The 26292-nt window shown below is 33.0% G+C and overlaps 2 protein-coding genes and 1 non-coding gene across 4 annotated transcripts in view; 1 reads left to right on the top strand and 2 right to left on the bottom strand.

The window, feature by feature from the left end:
- LOC113513679 (fibroblast growth factor receptor homolog 1-like) overlaps positions 1-7059 on the top strand; it is a 123854-nt gene extending 116795 nt beyond the window's left edge. Inside the window, exons 9-17 of one of the 2 annotated variants that reach the window (XM_052901999.1) lie at positions 167-381; positions 871-1006; positions 1310-1566; positions 1928-2168; positions 2578-2767; positions 3448-3562; positions 3985-4178; positions 5153-5290; positions 6720-7059. In XM_052901999.1, coding sequence (XP_052757959.1) covers positions 167-381; positions 871-1006; positions 1310-1566; positions 1928-2168; positions 2578-2767; positions 3448-3562; positions 3985-4178; positions 5153-5290; positions 6720-6924 — 1691 coding nt within the window. In that variant the 3' untranslated portion in view covers positions 6925-7059. The remainder of the gene's footprint in view (positions 1-166; positions 382-870; positions 1007-1309; positions 1567-1927; positions 2169-2577; positions 2768-3447; positions 3563-3984; positions 4179-5152; positions 5291-6719) is intronic. The other variant, XM_052902000.1, reaches the window with a different exon arrangement.
- A 7803-nt stretch (positions 7060-14862) lies between these two features.
- Positions 14863-26292, bottom strand: part of LOC113514877 (putative glutathione-specific gamma-glutamylcyclotransferase 2) — a 30557-nt gene continuing 19127 nt past the window's right edge. The window contains exon 4 of the mRNA XM_052901997.1: positions 14863-16227. Within this exon, the coding sequence (XP_052757957.1) occupies positions 15700-16227 (528 nt within the window). The 3' untranslated portion in view covers positions 14863-15699. The remainder of the gene's footprint in view (positions 16228-26292) is intronic.
- Positions 19333-19496, bottom strand: LOC128202276 (U1 spliceosomal RNA). Its single transcript, XR_008253702.1, has one exon. It is a non-coding gene; the product is annotated as a U1 spliceosomal RNA (small nuclear RNA).

Raw genomic sequence — 26292 nt, 5'->3', positions numbered from 1 at the left:
TGTCTGAATCAAATATTCATTTATTTGTATTTTAATAGTCTATAATTTTAACATGGCTCTTATTGTGAAAGCTATTTTTGTGTTTAAAGAAACTGATCAACCAACTTTTATAGCTATATTAAATCAAGGATTTATGTTATAACCAGATATATTTTCAACATTATAGAGCGTGTTTACGCGAAACCAGTACTTACAAAGGGCGTGGTGAATCAAACCAAGCTCGTTGGTGAAACTGCTCACTTCAGCTGCTCATTCCTCTCAGACATGCATCCTTATATCTACTGGATGTATATTGCAAAAGATGAATATGTATATACAGATGTAGATCCAAATGGTTCTACAAATTCGATGGCGTACACTGATGTTAATAAGATTAAGATGGTGAGGGGTTGCTTGCTAATAAGATTGTGGTTGAGTTTTGTTGCATGTTTTATGTTGTGTGTTGTAATGTTGCATGAGTATGTTGCATGTTATATTTAATTTAGTTGCACTATTGAAGCATCAGTGTGATCTTTAATTTTCAATAATACCTTCTCTTTCTTTTAATGTTTAAGGAAACATTTAATTGCATCTGTTGGTTTTATTATTGTGCCTATTAATTCTTCAGTGAAAAATATCTACATTTACGGGTCAGCTGATATAATGTGGTTTACGTTTGATAAAATTGCTTGGTTTGTATTGAATTTTTCAATTTATACTTACAAAGTGAGAGTAGTTATTAAGAATTTTAGCATGAGTTTTTATTATTCGTTTTCATTAAAGTGTTCTACAATAGTGTGTGTTCATAGTTAATTAAGTAATATGCAAATATTGAAAATTTAAGTTTTTTTTTTTTAACATTACCTGACAGATGTTTTATTTACATTACAGTCTGATAATCCTGATGACAAACCAGAGCATTTAACTATTTATAATGTAACAAAGGATGACGAGGGTTGGTACGTTTGTATTGCTAGCAATGGACTTGGAAACTCTACTGCTATAGGATACCTTACTGTTATGGATTGTAAGTATATTTTGATTCAGAGATAATTTTATCTGTCCTTGAAAATATTAATGTTAATAATTAACTGTTTGGATTGTTTTATTTCTATTCTTTCAGTTTACATTAAATATGGAAATTTGGTATATATCATTTAGGATACAGATTTTCATCATGTCGTAACTATATTGAAACATTTTATTATACACATTAACGTTATACTGTCAGACTAAACTTTTCTTTTATACTGTGCATCTTCTCTTAATTTAGGTTTTTGGTAATTCATGTTATATAATTTAATTTATAAAAACTATTTAAATATTACAGCCATGCCAGAACCTGAACAATTAGATACGGGGAAGCACACTCTTCTCATAAATATACTGACTGTGGTACTCGGTGCTATGTTTGTGGTAGCTGCTATCATAGTACTGATGATTTTCAAAAAGCTAAAACGAGAAAAGATAAAGAAACAGCTGGCTATAGAGACAGCAAGAGCGGTGATAGTAACGCATTGGACGAAGAAAGTGACAGTAGAGAAACCACAGATGAATGGGTCGCCCAACGCTTCTGGAGAAGCTTTGGTGAGAATTAGTATTCGATTTTAATTAGATATTGTAATCTATAGTTATGCCACTAGTATTTTATAAAATTAAATATATTGGGATTTTTATTGAAAAAATTCTATTGTAGAGTAATAAGATTTTATAATTTTTAAATTCATAGGAAATTCTTTAAGGATACTTAACTAAAAGTTTTTCCTTAAGAATTCTGTTAAGAATATTTTATTTCAAAATTTTTGGTAAATCTATAATGTAATATTTGTATCTGCTTTAGTTTTAATTATAAATTTGTCTAAAGTTGTAAAATAGGATGTTCCCTTATTTGTAATAGCAGCCTAATTAAGTGACGTAACTATAAACATAATTTGATTGCTTCTTTTAGCTGATGCCAGTAGTTAAGATAGAGAAACAGAAATTATCACAAGTTCAAGGTCACACAACTGACTCAATGATGATGTCCGAATACGAATTGCCAGTAGACATAGACTGGGAGGTGGCGAGGGAGACCCTACTGTTGGGGAAGGTGCTGGGTGAGGGAGAATTCGGAAAAGTAGTCAAGGCCGAGTGTGTTGGGATAGTAAAACCTGGCGTGCCATCGGTTGTAGCTGTCAAAATGTTAAAAGGTTTGTGTTTAATTTAAAACTTGATTTTGGGCAAATATTTTGTTGTTTATATAATTATGTATTTAGAAAACATTTTTGATGTTTTCAATACCCAAATCACTTATTATTATATCTTTGTGTATATTTCTTTTTATTTCAATTCTAGCCTTTCAAAGTATAGGTCCTATTGTTGTGTATCAGACTTTAATTAGTGCACCTAAGTCTTAAGACTGAGGATTTCGTTGAGCACTTAATAATATATGTATATAGGAATAAAAATCGTGTTTTTTTTTTACATTTTTTTCATTTCTGAAGGTCTTCATTCCACGCGACCTTTTTGCGCCAAGTTGTGCAGTTTTTCATTAGCATTGTATTACAATTCCATTATTTCCAAATCCACATATTAAATTTACGACATCGATGATTACAGAAGGTCACACAGACGCTGAAATGATGGCTCTGGTTTCTGAGATGGAGATGATGAAAATGATCGGGAAGCATGTGAATATAATTAACTTGCTCGGTTGCTGTACACAAGATGGACCACTCTACGTCATTGTTGAGTACGCTCCCAACGGCAACCTTAGGGAGTACTTGAGGAATCACAGACCTGGGAACAGGTATGTATATTAAAAATTTACAGATGCAGGAAAATCATTTACCTTAATTCCAGTAAATAAGACATAATAATTATGTCACATATTTTTCACCACATCTGCCCTTCATACGCTTTCTGTTTTTACCTAATAGTTACCTAGTGGGGTTGGGGGGGGGAAGGGATTGTTAGCAATGGAATTTGACAGCCCCATTGCTAGCAATATGCACTATTAGGTTGACCTCCACGTGGTTCCCCCTGGAAATCATCGTGAACAATTCTTGCTGAATTCGTCACGATGGGCTAACTGACCTGCTTCATCCTCATCTATCATCCTTCACTGGTGACCCGTCAGTGTATACCGATAGCGCGGGTGGGGATACCATTCCATTATAACCTATAAAAAAAATTGCTGGTAGAGAATGCCATATAGCATTAAGCTTACTCATTTAAAAAAGTTTTATTGTGCAATAAAGAATAAATACGAGTAAATAAAAATAAATAAATAAATAGATATAAATAAATTATATATCTATTTAAGTAATGCAAATAAATTATATAGGTGTTTATAATTTTTACATATTTGTATATAATATATATAAATTTAAATATAATTAATTTATCTATCTGTCTAAAAGATGTCATTATAATTTACATAGCATTTTTTTCATTTTGAACATTGAGCAATTATTCAATCTGTTATAGATACGAGCCACTACCAACTGAGAACTTGAAAGAGAAGAAAACTCTGACGCAAAAAGATCTCGTGTCATTTTCTTATCAAGTCGCCAGGGGAATGCAGTATTTAGCATCAAGAAGGGTAAGTGACACTCTTTGTTTAGAATAATCTAAGTACCTCTAATAATAACGAGTATAAATACTTACAGAATTGTGAATTTACGATTTTTACTCGGTTGCATAACGATAAAAGATGAGTGATGTGTTTATTAGTCTATGTATGTGTGTTTGTGGCACTTAAGAGACTAAACGCGTGGGCCGATTTTATTGATTCTTATGTCAATCTTATTTATTTTAATTACTAGAGTTATTAAAGACATGGTAGTAATCAAAATTCAATATGTCGTCAACCAGATGGCATATTGTCAAAAAAAAGTCGACGAACTACGCTTAGAAAGCTTATTATATAAAAATAGCATATCCATACAAATGTTTGGGCAAAAACAAATTAGGATTGAGATATTTAAGACAGCAAAAGTTAAAAATTGATTTTAAACGTTTCAGTGTATACATCGAGACTTGGCAGCTCGAAACGTCCTAGTTTCAGACAACTGTGTGCTGAAAATCGCGGACTTTGGTCTCGCGAAAGACGTGCACAGTAACGACTACTACCGCAAGAAGACGGAGGGCAGGCTCCCGGTGCGGTGGATGGCGCCCGAGTCCTTGTACCACAAAGTGTTCACCACGCAAACTGACGTGTTAGTACCATTCTAGACTTGTGCATATCGTTTGGAAAGTAATTTAAGGGAATTGGCAATGAAATATGAGAATTATCTTTTCTCTATAATATTTGAACATGTTTTTTTTTTAATGTAACAACATTTAAAGTGGCCTAGTGTCCAAAGAATTGACTTTACTAGATGGAACTCCCGCGATATTACATTATTTTAATCAGGAGGTCAATGTATTCTGTGATGTTTATATTTGCTAGTAGTTGCCACAATTGGCAGGTGGATTGGCAACCTCAGTTTACCTTTTGGTCATGTTTTAAGAGATACGTTGCTGCTCATCTCTTTACCATAAGTTCCTTTAGTCGCCTCTTACTACACCAATGGGAAAGGAAGGGGTAACGTATTCTATGATGGGGTTTACAAGGATGTTCATAGTACTGTCCGTATTTATAGTAGATGGTTACTGCTTTCCATCAGGTGGGCCGTCAGCTTGTTTTCTAAGTTACAAAAAAAAAAATTATAGTTCAGGACCGTTCATTGCCTATAAGAGAGATTTATGTTTATCAATAAACAATGTATGGTAGAAGTAACGATGCTGTTGAAAATTGTCGATTCCTAAATGACGTCGTTTCATCATCAATCATCGAGAAGAGATTATATTTTTACTGTAACAATACAAAATTTCGATACCCCTTATCATCTCTAAGATATAACCTAGGGTACATCATCATCATCATCATACCAGCCTTTAGCTGTCCACTGTTGAACATATCTCTCCTTTTTGGTGGAGTTTGCCAGTAGTTGCCATGCTTGGATTAGCAACTGCAGTTAGGCTATAAAGATGTTTTAAAAGGGACGCTGCTGTCCATCCCTCGCCTTCTCTTAGTCGCCTCTTACGACACCCACAGGAAAAGAAGGTGTGGCCTATTCTATGCCGGGACCACACGACCACATGGCCAATGGTTTATTATAAAGGTCTATTAATATTCTGTTATGTGCAGGTGGTCATTCGGTGTGCTGCTATGGGAGATCATGACACTGGGTGGCACGCCGTACCCGACGGTGCCCGGACAGTACATGTACCAGCACCTCAGCGCCGGACACCGCATGGAGAAGCCTCCCTGCTGCAGCCTAGAGATGTTAGTATCCTGTTATTACGTATCGTAATATACAATGTACGGGGGGAAGGGATTGTTAGTAATGGAGACTGAGAATCCCATTGCTAGCAATATACCCAACCAGGTTGACCTCCTCGCGGTTCCCCCTGGAAACTATCATGGTTAATTCCTGATGAATTCATCATGATGGGCTAACTGGCCTGTTTTCATTCTCATCGATCACCCTTCACTGGTGCTCCGCCAGTGTATCCCGTTGTATCCGAGTTCGTAATTATTATCAACATGAATGAATGAATGAATGAATGAGTATACTTTATTTGCATTATACAATATAGGAAATAAACAAGACAATTTACAAACACAACGATACGATTGTATAAGTACAGTGAGGCGGTCTTATTGCTGAGAGCAATCTTTACAAGACAACCTTAAGGTAATGGACTAATTGTTGTACAAGTAGGTATTGTATAATTAAGAAAATTGAACAGAATAAAACATTTATGTATTTATTAGATTTTATGTATTTATATTTCACCAGAGGGAGACTTTGTACAAAAGTCGATTGCTTGGGTACCTCTGTCCTATTCGTGTTTCAACCGTGAAGCAGTTGTGTTTGCATTACTGTGTTTCGATTTGAAGGGTGGGATATGGCGTGAATTTACTGGGTACAGAGGAATAACACCTGAGTCCTCAGGAATGGCAACGCATGGGGGGTATCATGGGCGAAACAGTATACTCTGTTATGTCCATGGTACTGCTCATGTCTATAGGCGACGGTTACCACTTTCCATCAGGTGGGCCGTCAGTTTGTTTGCCATTCTAAGTTGTATAAAAAAAAAAACATATCCCGAACGAAGTTGTGGATAAAAGCTAATTAGTATAATAAATGTGAAAGTTTGTAACGATAGATGGAAGGATGTTATTGCGTGAAAGAGTAACAAATACTCTTTCACGCAAAAACTACTTAACGGATTTGAATAAAATTTGGTGCATGACCAGGTTATATTCTAACTTAATCCATAGAATACTTTATAGACTGATTCATGAAACGTGTAATACAACTAGTTTTTTTTTTATTATTGGATGAAAATGGAATGGTAACCCCGCCTGTGCTAACGGGATACGTTGGCGGGGCACCAGTGAAGGGTGATAGATGAGAATGAAAACAGTCCAGTTAGCCCATCATGATAAATTCATCAGGAATTAACTATAATAGTTTCCAGGGAGAACTGCGAAGAGGTCGACCTGGTTGGGTATATTGCTAGCAATGGGATTCTCAATCTTCATTACTTTCCCTCCAATACAACTAGTTAGAAATAAGAAGTTACGTGAGCGTTCCAATACCTACAATGTTGTAGGCAATGGTCAGGTCAACTCTCTATCAAGTGGATGGTCAGTTTCTTCATGCTTGTACACAGTGTTATTTATGATTTAAAATTCTCTTTTCCAGTTACATGCTAATGCGGGAGTGTTGGTCCTTCTCTCCCGGAGACAGGCCGTCATTCACAGAGTTGGTTGAGGACCTCGACAAGATCCTCACAGTTACGGCCAACCAGGAGTACCTGGATCTAGGTTTGCCACAACTGGACACACCTCCGTCGAGTTACGATGGCTCAGGCGACGAGAGCGATAGTGAATTCCCTTTTATAAAGTGAATTGTGATGCAATGACTCGGTTTTGAAACTGTATCAGTGTAAAGAACAGAAGTTTTGAATTAAATGACTTTATATACAAAAATCGTGGAGACAATAATGCAATTGTTGATGTGTATATATATATATATATATATATATATATATATATATATATATATATATATATATATATATAACCACTGTATATATATATATATATATATATATATATATATACAGTGGTTACATATGTTGTGACTTTAACTCTTTTGTGTAAGGTAATCATGGAACTGCAATCATGCGCATATAAATCTTGATAGAGTACTTCAAGATTTTAAAAACATAAGTGGAGGAAGAAACAAGGATTCTTCCGTTACTTTGGAAGTATTCTACAAATACCTCCATTGATATTTATACGTAAACTATCAAATTAGTGACTGATATCTGTAATTTTGAATAAAGCTGTTAATATCTCTGTTACGAACTAATATATTCTTTAATGGGGAAAAATGACTCTCTTGTATTATATCTTATAAATTAGTGGTAGATATGCGCACAGCTATATCTTATGAATATGCCATAAGACATGGCTGTTTTCCGCATAACTAGCTCGAGTTGGTGTTTAGATTATTTTGTTAAAATATATCGTAGAATGTAGTTGAAAGCGTTCAATGTCTGGACATGTTTGTGTATTAATTAATTATTTACACATTTTAGTGTAAATAATCAAGTAAAAATATAGATACTAACTATAAACAAATCTCCCACCTTGAGTGCTGTGTGCCTTAACAACTAGGTCGGTCGAGCCCAATAGTTATGGCAATATTATTGTATTTATATAAAATTAAGGAGTAGATTTTTGGTATTTTTTTTTTTAATATTATTTGGCGTTACAATCGAGTATGACTGAATATTTTTTATATGGTAGGTATTAGAATTATTTTTGGAATACAACGACATCAATATAGTTATGTATTTATGAGTTTAATATTAATCATGTTATTTGATTTAATTGTATATATAATATTTTATATTCATTTTTTTTATACAATTTAGAATGGCAAACAAGCTGACGGCCCACCTGATGGAAAGTGGTAACCGTCGCCTATAGACATGAGCAGTACCATGGACATAACAGAGTGTACTGTTTCGCCCATGATACCCCCCATGCGTTGCCATTCCTGAGGACTCAGGTGTTATTCCTCTGTACCCTGTAAATTCACGCCATATCCCACCCTTCAAACCGAAACGCAGCCATGCAAACACAACTACACGGTTGAAACAAGAATGATGGAATGAAACTTCGTTACCATCATATTTCATAATCGTTTATTTATTGTTTCCTTTTTTAATGCATTTTTGTATTCCGATTTTACAAAATGGATGAAAATTGAAAAAAATACTTCAAAGATATATATGTTTAGTATAGATATACCAAAAAGTGCAAACATAGTATTGCATAATAGAATTGTAAATAGTAATTATTAAGAGTGTATGATGTATTTTATAATGCAAACAATTTAACAGTTATCTTCAAAATTAGTGCCTTTCAATTACTTAGAAAATGAATGAAAGTAATTTAGTTTTTCTTTTTTTTACATTAGTATTAGTAGAAGTAACTATTTTACAATAGTATGTTTTGTAAATAGTCATAATGTACCAAAGTCTAGAACATTTTTGTATTATAAAAGTATTATTGGTGTATTTTATGAAGTATTCTAATTATTTTCAGTATTTTTTTTTTTAGATAGTACATGAGTTGTGATGTGTTATAGATCGCAGATAATAAAATTGTTTAGCGACTAGTCTGCAAACGCATGCATATTTTTTACATATACTGTAATGATAGTGAGTCATGGTAAGAAATTAGTATATGACTAAATTAAAATCACAAAAATAATTGAATGTAATTTAGTTGTACATTCATAGTTCGTATATACTATTTATTTGGAATGTATGAAACATTTGCATCACGTGACATTTACACATAAAATACTTTATGCCTACAAAAATATAAATTAAATTTATTATAAATATAAATATAATTAATAATTTTAATTTATATTTTATTGTTCATATAATGTGCATGACGGTAAAGAAAAATATACTTCGTAGAACACTGCATAAGCAAATTTTTATGTTTATTATTATATGTAAGTATACAGGGTGTAAAGGACAGGTTGGCAAAAACTGGAACAGTGAAGTCAAACCATTATTCTGAACTGAAAACTCGTGGATATTCTTTCTGGAAAATTTCAAATTTTTACCTGTCATTTTCATTTAAAATCATGTTGACATAATATAAATATGAAATAAAAATATTTTATAGTGAAATATACTATGAAATACAAAAAAACAGCAATGTAATTAATATTAGTATTAAAATCCTGTCGCGACACGCGATATCAGTTGTGTAAGGTCGCCACAAGTGTACGAAAACTACCTACGGAGAAGCTCCATTGACCGCGCGCGTTGTAGGTATCACGCGTCGTATGAATCGTAAAATTTCAAATACATTGCGCGGCGTCAAAACTAAGAATCGTTACAAAGAAATTATATGACTTTGGGAAAATAATCCGCCATCTGATTTAGTCCGTTCATCCGAATCAGCTGTTTTCATTTTGGCCAACCTGTCCCTTTTACCCTGTATATATTAAAAATACTCCGGGATTGAGATTTTAATGCATTTTACCACCAAATAATGATTGTACTTAATTAGCTTATACTAAGTGAACTTTATAAATAATTTAAAATGTAAATACGAAATAAATATTACTATGCGATATAGGTACCTAGGAAATTATGTATTTGAATTTATAATTCAATTACGGATATGTAATAATATTCTATCAGCACTTTATAGAAACTATAGATCTGTGACATAAGGACTGATGGGATTCTGTTTTTTTTTTTTGATGGTCGTGGAAGTAAACAAATAGGAAACTGATAAATTTTTAAACATATACGTTTGTAAATAAAATTCGTTCATGTACGAACAAATTATATGAGACAATACATATTAAAGAAAGTATTCAGTAAAATCAAAGTTTAATAAAAAAAAACATGCTTAGAACTTAACAATTATACCATATTACGTTGTACCAGGTCGAATAACCCATCTGAGATTACTCTCTGAGATCTGAGACAAGTTATTAATTTGTAAAGGTTATAAATATCGTTGAAAACAAATCATGAATCAAACCAAAACATAAAAAAAAAAAACTAACAAGTTACATGACAATTTGCTTCCTACATATAGGGGGCGAGTTTTTTTATACATAAAGTGACGCTACACGGTAATCAATGACCAAATAATGACGTACAAAAATATATATGGATAAACAACTTACTTTACGTTTATGAGGTGTATTTTGGAAAATCAAATATTAAGGGATGAAAATCAATTTCCATGTAATAAATCCAAAAAGTAATGAATTCCCGCCATATTCTATAATTTTGAAAACATTTTTAGTTTAGTCTCAGTCTGTCTGAATATATAACTGTAACTCAAAGATATGATTTATTTTATTTATTTATTAAACACAAGAAGACAACATGAGTACATTGAACCCAGCAGTGGGCGAACCTGTATCGTAGGACTCCATAAGTGATTCCCAAGACACAGTGTTTTACAAATATTGATCAGTGAGCCAATTTTATTGGAAAATGACCTTAGTTTATTTGATAGTTTAATACACCTATCCCCCGATTTACACGGTAGATACGTTCCTGAGAAAAACGTGTAAATCGAATAATTAAAAATTTTCAAGTCAAAACCGTGTAAATCGAAAAGCTTGCAGAAAATGCATAATTTTGCTATTTAACAGTTGTGATTTTTTTCAATAATTTTAGGTGTCCACAGAAATAAAAATAAAATGCATTGACAGGTTAAAATATGTAATATATTACGGAAACACTGTTTTTTTATTTAATTACAATACATTAAACTGAAAAATTAAATCTTTCTGACACTGTGAAAATTTCACTCAAATACAATTTTCCGTAGATAAAACTTTAATTTTATGCGAAGAAATACAGACACAGTGTGCATGTGCAGCAAGTCAGCACATAAGCTCGGGATTCCCCGTGAGATGTGTACACACGCACAGTAGCATTTAGTAGAGTGCGATAAAAACAAAAAAAAAAAACTTATTTGGAAAACCGTGTAAAAGCGAAAACGTGTAAAACAAGTACCGTGTAAATCGGGGGATAGGTGTATACTTACCTAAATAAGAAACCTGAACAATATCTTGCTAAATCCAAACTTGACAGCTGTCACTCTTTTAATAAGAAAATATCATGACTTTTCATTCCCGAGAACAAATGTATTGGAAGGAGATATTGTATTGAATTTATATATTTCATTTATTATTAGATATAGTTTAGTCGTTTCGATAAATGTACGCGTTCGGCGGCGGCCATGTTTGTGTCACGTAATTGTTTGTATATTTGATAATTTCTACGGAAGGATGTTAATAATATGGTGTACCTAATCAATAAATACGTATGAATGCGATGGATTCGTTTTATTTGACGTCTATTCTAGCATTTTAATACCAGAGGGAGACTTTGTACAAAATTCGATTGCTTGAGTACGTTTATCCTATTCGTGTTTCAACCGTGAAGCAGTTGTGTTTGCATGGCTGTGTTTCGGTTTGAAGGGTGGGATATGGCGTGAATTTACTGGGTACGGAGGAATAACACCTGAGTCCTCAGGAATGGCAACGCATGGGGGGTATCATGGGCGAAACAGTATACTCTGTTATGTCCATGGTACTGCTCATGTCTATAGGCGACGGTTACCAATTTCCATCAGGGCCGTCAGCTTGTTTGCCATTCTAAGTTGTATAAAAAAAAAAAACTGGTTTTTGAAATATTATCTAAAGGTGTTAGCTGGCTCGCGGATTGAGTTTGTTGTGGACTGGTGCCCATAAACGAATGCTTAAAAGTCAAAGGAAATATCTTAAAGAAGAAAGAAAATAAAATATCGGTCTATTGAGATATTTTACCTGCTACTTAGTTGAGATCCCGGTTGGTCGGAAAGGAATTGTTAATATTGGGGATATAGACAATATCTGCTAACAATACGCGCTGTCACGACTTCCTCGCGGTTCGCCCTAAAAACCATTGTGTTCAATTTCAAGTAAAGCTGTCTGTCTGTTCATCTTCACCTATCACCCCTCATTGGTGCCCTGCCAGCGTATACCGATAACATAGACGGGGTTTACCATACCATTATCGTGTATTTAAAAAAAAAAAAAAAAAACTAGTTGATACCCTCTTTGGAGCCAATAATTTTTTTATGAAAACTTTTATATTCTTAAAATAAAGCTTTAATTCTAACATAATCAAATCAAAACAAGAGTTATAACCTTCTTCTATTAAATATATTGTCATATTTGGTAAGATAGATTAATAAACAAAATTATCATTACAATCCCTAGTAAGTAAAAAATACATGAACGCCATCTATTATTAGTTCGGTGAACTATAATAACTTTCTTCTCACTCGGTAGTGCAGTTGATGTACCTTTAGATCGGTAGATGTCGGTAGATATTAACACTTCAGTTTATTTAATACTAGTGACACGTCCCGGCTTCGCACGGGTGGACATTTTTATAATATTTTAAAAAGTGGTTATTGTGAAATAACGATAATAATTGGACATATAGTATCGCGAAGTGTTTTGTAGTTATTGATATTTTCTTCAATATTGTAGAACATACTTTTGTTCTATCACCAATAGTTTCCGCAGCGCACGCGAAGAAAGATATTTTATAGCATTATTTTACACCTTGAGTTACGTTACTAAAGTTTTAGTAAGGATCCCTCATCTTTTCTAGCAATAAATATAGCCTATGTTACTCAAGGTGAATGCAGCTTTGTAATGGTGAATGAATTTTTGAAATCGTCAAAGTAGTCTTTGAGTTTATTCATTACAAACATACACACAAAAATACAAATATATATTATAATATTAGTCCTCTTTATAATATTAGTGTAGACTAACGATCCGGCATAGCTTCATTTGAGCAGCAGATGACAGACGAAGTCGCTAAATAAAACTAGTATAAAATAAAAAGCAATTATCTATAAATATTAGGTTTATTTTTTTCAATTATTATAATGGCGCAGCCTTATACAAATTCATATAAAAGTTATTACTAGTATAACAATTATATATATATATATATATATATATATATATATATATATATATATATATATATATATATATATATATATATATATATATATATATATATATTATACACATTTAACACGTTGTTTATGGCGTAAAAATATTTACACAATAGGTATATTCGCATATTTCGCATTTCGAGGCTCATATTTCAATTATAACATGATATCGATCTTATAATTTATTGAATTAAGTCTTTGTAATATTAGGCAGAAATGATTTGATCATTTCTAGTTTACAATACATTAACTTTAAAACAGCAACACAACTATAAAAACAACATTTATTTACTGAATAGGGCAAATAAAACAATTTCTCATAATTAAAAATGCTACTCCAGTGTTTAATTAAATTTCAAATTAATTTGATACAATCGAATTTTGGAATTAAATATTGTTCAACGATCTATTATTAAAAAACATTTGTTCCAAATTTAAAAAACAGAAAAGTTTAACAAGTAGTCATAACAAAGACACAAAAACCCTATTTACTATTACGGGGTATAAAATGTCAAAACCTATTTGCTAGGTTATGGCCATAGATTAAGATAGTAGTTCGCATTCTTTTTTAACGGTTTTAACCTAAGAACAAGGAACATACATAGAAGGAATGATAAAATAAAAACTGTAAATCTAAACTGGATGCCTCCTTTCTTCTTATGCAAATATAATTAGTAAAAAGAGGACGAAAATACACCATCAGTTGCTATTTTTCTCAATTCTTATTAGGCTAGTGTATAGAAAATATTTGATGTGTCAAATATTTGACAATAACAAATCTTAAATTATTAGATTATATATTGGACACAGTTTATGTAGAAAGTATGCAAGCAGGTTGTATCTGAATTTGGTAGGGTTATACAACCGTATAACATTTTCTATACACTAGCCTGCTATGAAGTTTTTATTTTATCATTCCTTCTATGCAATTCCTTGTTTTTAGGTTTTGACAGTCTATGACTACCGCCATGTTTTATAGATACTAGCGATCTTTCTTAATAGCGCACGGGTGGATATAATTTTCGAAAATAATATTTTTTTCTCAAACATACTTGGAAATGTGAGCATTATTTTGACAATCTTCTTAGAGATAAATCAAAATTGCCGTACTGGCCAGATACATGCGGGCAGCGGCCGGCAAAAGTTGTATGAAAATCCATATCTGTCGTGTTTTGCGGCCAAATAAATTACTACGTAAACTCATACCTATCCTGTAATTTAAAAATGGAATGACCTTTTACTTCGAAACATGGCTACCAAGGAGGTAACTAATAAAAAGTTTTATTTAAATTTCGAACGGACTTGCAAATAGAAAGCTGTTTATTGAAAAAAAAAAACAAAGGAACATTATGGCGCGTAAAAAATTATTATTGTTCGTTATTCGTCATTGAACTCAAAAAATAAAATTGTGTTTTTGATTTCCGCGCATTGTTTGAGAAAAGTACTATACAAGCTTTGGCCACAACTAGGCATTGATGGACTCACGTATGTGTGCTTCGGCTTTGCCTCGGCCCACATTTGCACGTTCGTCCATCAATGCTTCAGTTGCTGGCCGTTGCAGTAATGTACCAATGTTACACACACTTCTACAATTATTTTACAAACTCGTATTCAAGGTCTTGAGTCTGATTATAAAAAATACCGCGTTCCAAAATATTGGACTATTTTTATAGTGTTTTATTATACAACGATAAACTATTTGACACTTCAAGTTATCACATAGTTTTTTTAATTATTTATTTAAAAAAAAAACAACATTGAATGTTAGGGGCATATAATTCGATACAATCAAATTAATTAAGTTTAACACAATGACACACTTGGATCGACATAAATTTATTATTATACAAACAATAATTAAAACTTAATCTATTTTATACAGCATTAATAAATAATAATACTTGTCAATTACATTATTATTTGGTCTAAATGGTGTCTGTGCGTAAAATATTAACTTACTATGGGTCATTAAGAAAAGTATGCGCAAAATATTTATTGGATCCTACAAATCCTTATTTATACATAAAACAGAATTATTTATATCACAATTTAAAAAAAATAGTCAAAGAAACAATAAAACTATACAAAATAGATTACAATAAAATATTACAAAATTATTTAACTTTGTACAAAGTTAATAACGCGATATCATTATTTGTTTTTTATTGGAATGGCAAACAAACATACGGCCCACCCGATCAAAAGTGATACCTACTCGACTGTCACTTACTGATGTACTCGTAAAGTAAAAAAAACACTTTTGCGAAATGTAAATAAATCCAATTAAATTGTATAATTGTGATTGAATAGAAACGAATTAAAATAAACACACCATAGTAAGTCTTCGATCCCACAGGAAGTCATTTAGCACTCATCCTCTGAATGTTATGAGACTGTGTCTCAAAATCATAACATATCACATTACTATTTATTATCAATTAGTCGAACCTATTGTAACCGTGGAACAATAGATACGCGTCTGTATTTTATCAAAACAAGACTCCAAAACTTTATTATCACATATAGCTAAATAATACCCGAATGCTTAAAAAGTGATAAATCTATCTAGCGCGAACGATCATTTGAAATTTCAATCACATGTTTACACAACGTAGTTTCTTCTCTGGTACCCGGGAAGCGAACTGGAAGCTAGAAGCGACTGGTTTGGCATCCTGCAACGGCAATTCCTGTTTCTCCACCTCACCCATCATACTCTTCAAACATACCTTCATTTCGGCGGCGAGATTCCTCACCAGTCTCTCTAAAGAGAACAAATGATCGTCCAACGCTTCAGGGATTTCATCCCTCATAAAATCGGCTAATCTTAATAAATATTCTACGTTTGTCCCAGATGGTCCGCGGCACTGTAAAATCTGTTTCGCTATGTCCAGGAGAGGAGCTTCACCCAGCCAGTGTCGGTTCTCTGGCACGGCTATGTACATGAGGGCGTCTCTCTTCTCACCAGTTATGTAGTTATTATTTGTGGGGGACAGGATAGGACGGGGATAGAAGTTGACGGTGAAAATTTTGTAGCCACCGAGTTGGCATTCCCTGGTGCTCAAGTAGGGTAAAGCGGCTTTGTCCTCGGCCGAGACTTGGAACGCTTTGCCCCAGGTGATGCCCTGTAACAAAAGATAAATAACTCTTAGTGTAACTAAACAAAGAAATATAAGCGAGTCTTGGTAATTAAGGACTGTAATCCTTTTATATCGATGCGTAATGCAAAATGTATGCATCATGGTTTGCTTGAACTTGATTAAAAATCACTTGAAATTTAAGCGTAAGAAATAACTGTTAATGCAATAAAATACATAATATAAGAGATCCAGCAATTTAATGGTATCTGTTATTTATTTATATAGGCTAAAATATTAAATAGTAGTGAATGTAATGGACACAATTTATTTTATCCATATAATTTTTTATACTTTTGTTAAGAAATTTCGCGACTAGCTCTTGGCCACAACAGAATATCAGTGTTTTGCTCTTTTAAGGGCAAAGCAATAAACTGAGTTGTAACCATTATATAGATAGTTAGGTGCCGGCCGTTAGGTTGTTTGGCACAGCATAACATGACATGACAAATAAGTTACAAATCAGCAATAATAAGATTGTATTTTTGTTATAGATATCTTCAGCTACTTCGAGAATTAAAAGTATCATCACTGAGTTTGTCGGATCAGTTGACAACAAAGAATTACAAACAAATCTATTTTTAAACTTATCAAACCATTGGAAGTAAACGTTCAAAACCTTTTTCATATCGGCATTATATTTGTTTTATCAGCCCGATGTCACTGCTCTATCTTTTGGTGTCAGCCAATAGCGAATAGTGATACGAGCACAACTTTGAGATTGCAAACAGTACAGAATATCAGAATTAATTGGGAAACAGAAATGAAAGACCGTATCTTTAACAGTAGAGAATAGAAGAGACAAAATGCTGGGCCACATTATACGACATGATGATTTTTTGAGCATGTGAGAAGGAAAAATAGAGGGCAAAAGAGGAAACGGAAGATCGACGAATAAATACATGTGACAGATGAAGGAAACATTACGTGTGATGTCGAATAAGGAGGTCAAAGATATGGCCTGGGATAAAGCTGGCTGGAAGATAATGCATTAATTAGTTGCACCGATAAAAGGAAACTCTTAAATAAAAAAGAAACTTTATTGATATATTGTACTTAGAACGTACAAGCTGATGGCCCACCTGAGTGGGCCGTCAGCTTGTACGTTCTATATTAATTCTAATATTAACAAACATAAGGGAACTTATAGTTGATGGATGGGCAACAGCGTCTCTTGTAAAACATCTGTTGATATTGATGTGAAATCCAAAGCAATGGTTACTGCTATATGTATGTACATAGTTAGCAATGAAATTCTATTCTATTCATCATCAAAAGCCTAACTGCGGTTGCCAACATGTCTGCCAAGCGTGGCAACTACTGGCAAAACCATCTAAAGGGGAGGCCTATGTTCAGCAGTGGACAGTTAACGGATGATACGATACTATCCCCATTTTGGGAGACTCATGACCAACAGTAGGACACGATATTTTAATAAATTATCGCTAGTAAAAGCCGTGTGGTCTCGGCATAGAATAGGCCACCTCTTCCTTTCCCGTGTGTGTCGTAATAGCCGATTAGGGAGGGCGAGGAATGGGCAGCAGCGTCCCACATAAAACATCTCTAAAGCCTACGGTTGCCAATCAGTCTGCCAAGCGTGGCAACTACTGGCGACACCCCCAAGGGGCAGGCTTTTGTTCAGCAGTGGACAGTTAAAGCCTGATTTGATGATGATCATTGCTAATAAATTACGTGATTTATTTATTGTTAGTGCCAAGGATATAGAAGATTAACAGGTGGCTATATAAAACGTGTTAAAATGCTTGTTTTGATGTCAATAGGTATGCCTAACAACAACCGCTCCATTATTTATTATCGTAGAGGAAACCGTTGACCTCGCGTTTAAAAACATAATTATATAATGCTCTTTGTTTTTATATATTAGTAATGTTTTTTCAGTAGGTAGTTATATACACCAAGCATAATATTCGTTCGTATTTTATGCTATTTTATTTCAGATAACTAGTACATTTATAATACTTTTGAAAGCCTACTTAATTCATATATTTAATTAACTTCGAAAAAAAGAGCGTTCTCAATTCGGTTATTTTTTTTTATGTTTGTCATAACCTGGAAAATTATTTTTAATCTGAAATATACGCTTACATATTGGTCCTATAGAGATTTTATCAAAATACATGTTTTAAAATACAAATTGTTTTTTTATACAACTTAGAATTGCAAATAAGCTGACGGCCCATCTGATGGAAAGTGGTAGCCGTCGCCTATAGACATGAGCAGCATCATGGACATAACAGTGTACTGTTTCACTCATGATACTTGGTTTAAAATAACTGGTTTTGTCACAATTGAAGTTAGTTTTTTTTGTGTACCACAGTTTAATTATTTCAAGTAACTTATACAAAGTATGATTGGCTTTAGCATAGTAGGAATACCGTGGTTTTACTTGAAGTTAAGAATGCAAGATAATATAATATGTTGACATAAAATAATTAATCAAAAAATTTAGTTATACAACGCGAACAATACTTTAAATTGTTTTACAGGTACACGTATAACTAAGCAAGAGTAGTTGATGTCGTATCTGTGTTTTGGTATAAGCCTCAGATTATATGAATATACTATTTCCTTCAAAATGCTTTACGGAAAATAGGTAAATTTTTTATCCACGTGTTAACTAGGATATCAGATTATAAATTATTACTATAAATAGGGTATATAGGTCGTAATATAAAACTGTTTCAAGTATTATTATTGTAATCCTCATACAATATTTAAATTCATTTATATATTTAATTATCATTACCTATACAATTATACAATCAATTTACATTAAAAAAAAAGTAGCCTCATTTGGGGAAATAATTCAATTAGGAGGATTTTTTTAACATTGGCGATAATTCTTTAATGCATAGAATACTAAAAAAAATATTAAAAAAATGAGTCAACTAATTTGACACATGGCTGACTAAACGTTATAATTTAATATATAAACAACTAGATATATGTATGTAAATAAGTAAATAAATAATTACAATAAACAAAACAAAAAAAAACTAGTGATCATATTTATTTATTAATAATATTTAATAGGTCTTGAAAAGCTATTTTAATGTATAAATTATATTTATTAAGGGGACAGCGCGAACGCAGTCCCCCACTACCAAAAATTGTACTCCCGAGTTAACCGCATTTGGGTTAATCGCAAGGGTCAGCCCAGCCGTAGTGCAATGGTAGGGCCTCGCCCTGGAGGAACCTCCTTCTTGATCAAGGTATCCCCTACGCCAGGTAAGTATGATTTCAAAACTGTCGCCCAAGCTTATATTCAATCGGCAGCAAATTTTTATAGCGCGTTTCAGAAATACGACAACAAAAACGCCATCTATCGAGAACAAGAGTAAACAATAGTTCCGTACTTTCTATACAAGGAAAGAATAGAGGGCGTAGTGTTTTGTGTTAAAATTTTATTTATGTTGGATTATTGCCAAATATTGCAGATTATTGCAGATATTTGTTATATACATATTACAATTACGAAATACAGTAGAAAGATTTTTTTTTATAGAACGGGTGTTGAAAATATTCGACTAATACGTAAAATTATCATATAAATTATGTTTCGCACCGGTTCAATATCCGGATGGTCTCGAAATAGGTCACGGATATAATGAATATTTGAATATACACGAGCAAGCCAAAAATGTTATGTAGAACACGTGTCGTGATCATTTGTGTATGACCAACGTGACGTTGAAAAATAAAAAATGGAATTGTTTGAATAGAAACAAAGAATTTTTCACCGATTTGTATGATATCTTGTCTTTTTAAAGTGTTTTAACAATATAATTAGAAACTAGGTACATTGATTTCTAAACTATAATTTACAATATTTGTGAGAGGAGACACATGGGACCACATAAATGAAGTCCAAACCAAACTGACCTTCATTACCTACTGACAATACAAAGAGGTTTTACGAAAACTATCATATATACTTACTAATATAATAAAACAGTAACTATATGATATATGTGTGTGGAAGATATTAAAGAAAAATTGTTATGTGAAGTTAAAAGCAATAGAAATCAAAACAATAGTTTTTAGAAATTTTATTTGTCTATTTGCACGTTTATTCCGGCATCAAGTAAAAACAATGGAACTAAATTAACTCCCAGTATCTTTCTGAAGGTCTAACTTAAAATGTTTCATCTCGATACGCCGACTAGAAGTGATCTACGAGTATTTCATTCATTTTCTTACTTCTGAAAACCACGCATACAAAGTAGCGGGCGGAATGCTAGTTTAAAATAATTTAGGACACTTTTTAATCGTAATTCCGACAACTGGGGACAACGACTAGCCTTCTGTAGTCACACTGTGTCCGCATGACTAACTCTATATATGTAAACATAAGGTATATAAATCTATATAGTAAGCTGCAAAGAGATGTTTTCAAATAATATGTGCACATACTTGAAAGCAGATCTACGTCTGATCAGGCCATTCTACTTTTAGAATTCTTTTACCGGATTAAAAGTTGACCATTGCCATCATGTTGTAATCATCCAGAAGCATTGCAATGTAATATATTGTTATAACCATGTAGGTCTGGGCATAGAAAAGCCATCTTTTTCTTTCTCTTGGGTGTCGTAAGACGCAACTAAGGGAGCTTATGGTGGGGGGATGGGCAGCAGCGTCTCTCAAAGAAAATCACCAAAAGCTAAACTGCAATTGCCAACCCGCCTACCAAGCGTGGCAATTACTGGCAAAATCCCCCTTAATTGGGAGGTTATGTTCAGCAGTGGACAGTTAACGGCTAATACAACAATACTGTTATAAGCTCAAAATAATTTGAGGTAGGTACAGACATATGAAATGAACAGGTTTTCGGTAGCATAATTTGTAAGTCCTGTTTCTGACACAATAGTTTCAAGCCAAGGCAAACCTGAATGGCTTGAACCTTTTGAATTATTGTCATTGTCATCGATTACTATGGCGAATATATTACTATCAACAATATATTCCCCTGGGACAATACAGAAGCGGAATGATAAAGTGGTTCGGATATGTTGAGACGATAAATAATAATTCATACCTATATAAACAGATTCCTTACGTAGTAAATTCCTTATGTAATAAAAACAAAAGCAATTTTTGAACCAAAATTATTAAAAGACGATTTATTTTCAAATTAGGATTGCCAGAAATCGCCAAGCACATATAAATGTAGAGCCAATTCTTCATCTTAAAATTCAAATCATTCTAGGACAAGTAAGAGATTACACTAATTATCTACTTTTTTTATAGCAAAAAAAAAAATTAAACCAGTCATTGCTTCTTCTGGGAAGCATATAGGCCACAATTATTATATTCAAATGATTAAATTTGTAAGTTTTTTGTGGCTGTAAAATTCAAAAGTCACGTAAAAAGTCAAGTTAGGAGAAATCATCTACACATCTATTTTTATTTTAAAAAATAAACAAAGCACAATCAATTTGAAGAACTAATGATAGAATATGTTATTACATAGTATTATCGGATATTCCAGTAAGTATAGAAAACAAAAACAAATACATTAATGGATGGGTGAGATTAAATTGACAAGTATTGTTATGCGATAACGGTATGTTTGGCCAATAATTCTAAGTACATATAAAAACGTAGTTTATCTAGATCATTTGGTTTTAATATCAACTGTAGTCTGGATTTAATTCAGGTTTGAGAGAAAAACATTTTAGGATAATGTTAGAAACAGACATTGCTTCGGGCCTGATTGGTATCTTTATTTGCATTTTAATCGACTTAAAAAGGTTAAAAAATTAAAAATTCGGTTGTAATTTTATGTTTGTTACCTGATAACTCCGTCAGTTGTAAAACGATTTGGAAATCTTTTTATCTGCAAAGCATAAACTGATTGGTCAGATTGAAATTTTGTCAAAATCTGTTTAATAGTTCAGTTTTTAAATCAATAGATACATAGATATAATTCTTGTTGAAGAATCATCCAATTGACAAATCTTATTACAATACGGCATTAAGGGACCCATTAGACTATTTAATATATTCAGGATGATTGTATAAGTATTATTAGACAAAAAGAAACAAAGTAGAAATGAAAAGTGACTTCAGCAAAGTAATTCAAGCTGTAAAAAATATGTCTGATATCAATATTAAGAATGCGTCAACATTTGCAGGAGAAATTGATGAATTATATAGATATGATCCTATTCTAATCGATAGTGCAACAAGTGATATATATATTTGAAATGGAATATTTTTCATGCACTAAAAAACCGTCGCGTGTCAATATTGTATGTACGATAAAGATAATATCTATCAACACAGCAACAGACTGGGCAATATATGAGGTACTTGAACATTTCAGATCACTTCAGATAGCCAATTTTGATGCAGACTATACGCGATAGGCAGTCTGTAAACATGACGGGGTGCTTTGACCTTTGTAAGTGACAACATATCATAATATAGATTAAAAATTGGCTATTTTTGATATAAATATGTCAATACAAATATTATTATCATTATAAGTATTAATGATTTATGTTAGCATCGTACTGTCTAGATAGCTTAGGCTAGGATTTTGTTTCACGTTTTCCTTTTAATATTGTCAGTATACGCTTTGTTCTTCTAATTGGTTTGACAATATTCCGGGAGGAACAGCATACAGTAACCGTGGTAGATTCAATAGATTGTATTTTATTATTTTACGCCACTATTAGAAATAATACAATAACTTCACACCAAAAGTCCTGTAAATAATCATTACTGAATATTTCCAATAATTGGCGTAAAAAACTTAAAAGGAATGTTGCAAAATATCAGATGTGCTCAGTTCGTCTTACGATTGAACCATGTTATGAAATCTTCTAAATATCCTTCGACTTGTTTATGCTTGTGTTCGAAGATTTATTATTTTTTCTTAATGTTCAAAGATAGTTGAGAATCATAAGGCTTTTATAAATAGGGGATATAACTATTCTTTCTCAGATAATGTAAATAATCCATTGATTGGCAATACAGTGGCCGATTGACCGTTTAATAATGAAGTGTTGTTGAACACCGGATAGACATAACACTGGGGAGTGATGAATTATAATAATGACTAAGCATTAACAGATAATTATTGTTTTTAAATATTTGTAATAGTTCGCTGCTGTTAGGAATGAGAAACAAAAATATTAGAGCTAATATCTCGTTACTTGTTAAGACCAAGTACCAGAGTCCGAGTTAAAGCTAATAACATTGATGGAGATGTATTTTATGTGTCTCTTCATTGATGCGTTTGTATCAACTGCCAATGAAAGGTGGGTGACGTTATTTGAATTGTATGCGTGTCCGGATATTCTTCGCAACATACAGTCTCAGTGGCTTGATGGATTTTAAGAAATGGTGTGTCATTAGTAGTTGTGTGAGAATACTTGAGAAAAACGAAAAAACGATGCAAAGGCTGGTTTTCTGTAATTTTGCTACTTTTAATCCCTTTTTATTATTTGTTTCTTCATAATTAGTCACATAGGCGAAAGAGTATACTCTGTTATGTCCATGGTACTGCTCATGTCTATAGGTGATGGTTACCACTTTCACCAGATGGGCTTTTTACCATTCTAAGTTGCATAAAAAAGAGTATTACCCGAGTATAATGCGTTTAAACAGATTGCATTATGGAAAATCGATTTGAGACAATTCGCGGTCGATTCGACCCGTCTGTTTTATAATAGACTTTGATAATTAAGTAATTCTATTAATAACTTCGCCGTGTGGACTAAGGAAACTTAACGGTCGAGGGAACAGCAGCAGCGTCCCGCGTTTTTTGTGAATACCAATCTTATTATTTGCTTTCAATTATATCAACCGTTATCTGTCCACTGCTGAACATAAGCCTTCCCCACAAGGGGAGTTTTGCCAGTAGTTGCCACGCTTGGAAGACGTTTTAGAGATGTTTCAAGAGGGACGCTGCTGCTCTTTCCTTTGACAATTAAGTTTTCTTAGTCGCCTCTTGTGACATCTACGAGAAAAGAAGGGATGATTTTAAATGCAAGACCCATACTACAAAAGGTTACAAATTTTATCGTCGTATTCACAGTTGCATATAACAAAGCTATTTTAGTATCGAACGGCACTGTGTGAACCGGTAAATCGGCGGATGCAATTTCGCATTCGGCCAGTGTGGTATTGTATTGGTATAATATAAAGACTTACAAGGTGTGACGTCACAATCAATGTATTGGAAGTATCTGTGGGACTCGGAATCTTATGCGATCGAAGAGTTTATATTATTATTTGTTATATAAATAAATCTATTACATATTTCACCAGAGGGTGACTTTAGCTACTACGTTGCTAGCTCGCGACAGCTTACACGAATTATTGTTAGTAAATATTATGAATTAATTGCATTATTTAAACCAGAGGCATCACTCACAGCCATGGCTCTGTGTGACTAGGGTTGCCATCACAAAAAAATTGGCAACCAGGACAAGACACGTGAAATTCCCATTAGGAGTCCAGAACCCGGACATTTAAACAGTTTTTTTTAAACATAGTGTAATAACAAACAGTTATAAATGTTACAAATTGCCTTTACATTCATTTTCAGACCTTAAAATTAAATCTTTTATCAACATTTTAAATGTACTCAACAAAACAATTTTATTACAGTTTGTTACGAATTGTTTTAATAATCAGTTAGAATTACGCCCCGTTCGGACGCTCTCCGGATGCCCTCTAAATAAGGACAAATCCGGGGAAACCCTGACAGATGGCAACCTAACACTAACCAAGTTTTGCGTCATGTCATGTGTGACTTAACTTCATTCATTAATATTTTCAGGACACTGCAAACTACCTACTGCATTTCAGATTACAAGTTTTTCTACTCAAGTGCCAAGTCGGCCTTTTTTTGGTAATCGAATATTTTGATGTTCATTAAAGAATCGAATCCTGACTCGAGTCCGAGGATTGTCATAATTAATCGCATAGATATTCGAGTATTTTATTACACTAAGTTTTTTTTTTTTTAATAATGTATCCGAACAATTTCTTTTTTATACTACTAAGGTGGGAAAGAAGCATACGGTCTGTCTGATGTTAAACGGGCTTACTGTAGCCTACGGACGTCTGTAACGCTAGGGATGCCACGAGACCTTGCCGACCCTTAAAAAACCCTAAATATGCTCTTTTTGAAGAACCCAATGCTGTAGTCCCTAGGGAAAGCTTCGGCAGGAATATATGTATTGTAAATCGTCGAATATAGAATGTTATTATTAGAAAGAAAAAATATATTCACAGAGAATTGTATACTTCATATTAGAACAATGAAGGACAAGACAAATGGTAATGTCAAACAGTAATTTTAAAATTATGTCAAAGTCTATATATATATTTCCAGCCATTAACAACAATAAGTTCATCTCGCGAATCCCATTGCTAGCAATATACCCAACCAGGTCGACCTCCTCGCTGTTTCCCCTGGAAACTATCATGGTTAATTCCTTGTTAATCCATCATGATGGGCTAACTGGCCTGTTTTCATTCTCATCTATCACCCTTCACTGGTGCTCCGCCAGCGTATCCCGTTAGCGCAGGCGGGGTTACCATACCATTTTCAACCATCAAAAAAAAACATTGCACGTGTTTTGTACATTGTTGTATATGTATGTATATAGTATGACACGTGTCTAAAATGCGACTTGTAGACATGGCATGTGCCTTATCATACATTATTTATTGTTATTAATTTATTTACTCATTGATACATATTATAATATATACAAGACGGACTTAATGATAAAAGCATAAATATCCTTTAGGTAAATAATAAAAAAAAAACTGGAATACGGATTAATTTACAGTTTATATATACACATAAATACTAATATATACACTAATATATATGTTGAATATATTAAAAACTAGTCTTTACACGTGACTTCGTGTGTGTGTATCCCCGTGACCAGGTTAAATTTAACTACATAATTAATCAAATATTTGCTTTTTATTTTTTTTTTCGTGGGGAAAATGCATCATGCAGACCCACACCCCCGGGGGAGGTGTGTGGGTACTGCCGGACTC

The sequence above is a fragment of the Galleria mellonella genome, unplaced genomic scaffold, assembly GCF_026898425.1.
Source record: "Galleria mellonella isolate WM207_F2 unplaced genomic scaffold, CSIRO_AGI_GalMel_v1 utg855, whole genome shotgun sequence".
NCBI lineage: Eukaryota > Metazoa > Arthropoda > Insecta > Lepidoptera > Pyralidae > Galleria > Galleria mellonella.
This window is presented reverse-complemented; position numbering and strand designations above follow the sequence as displayed.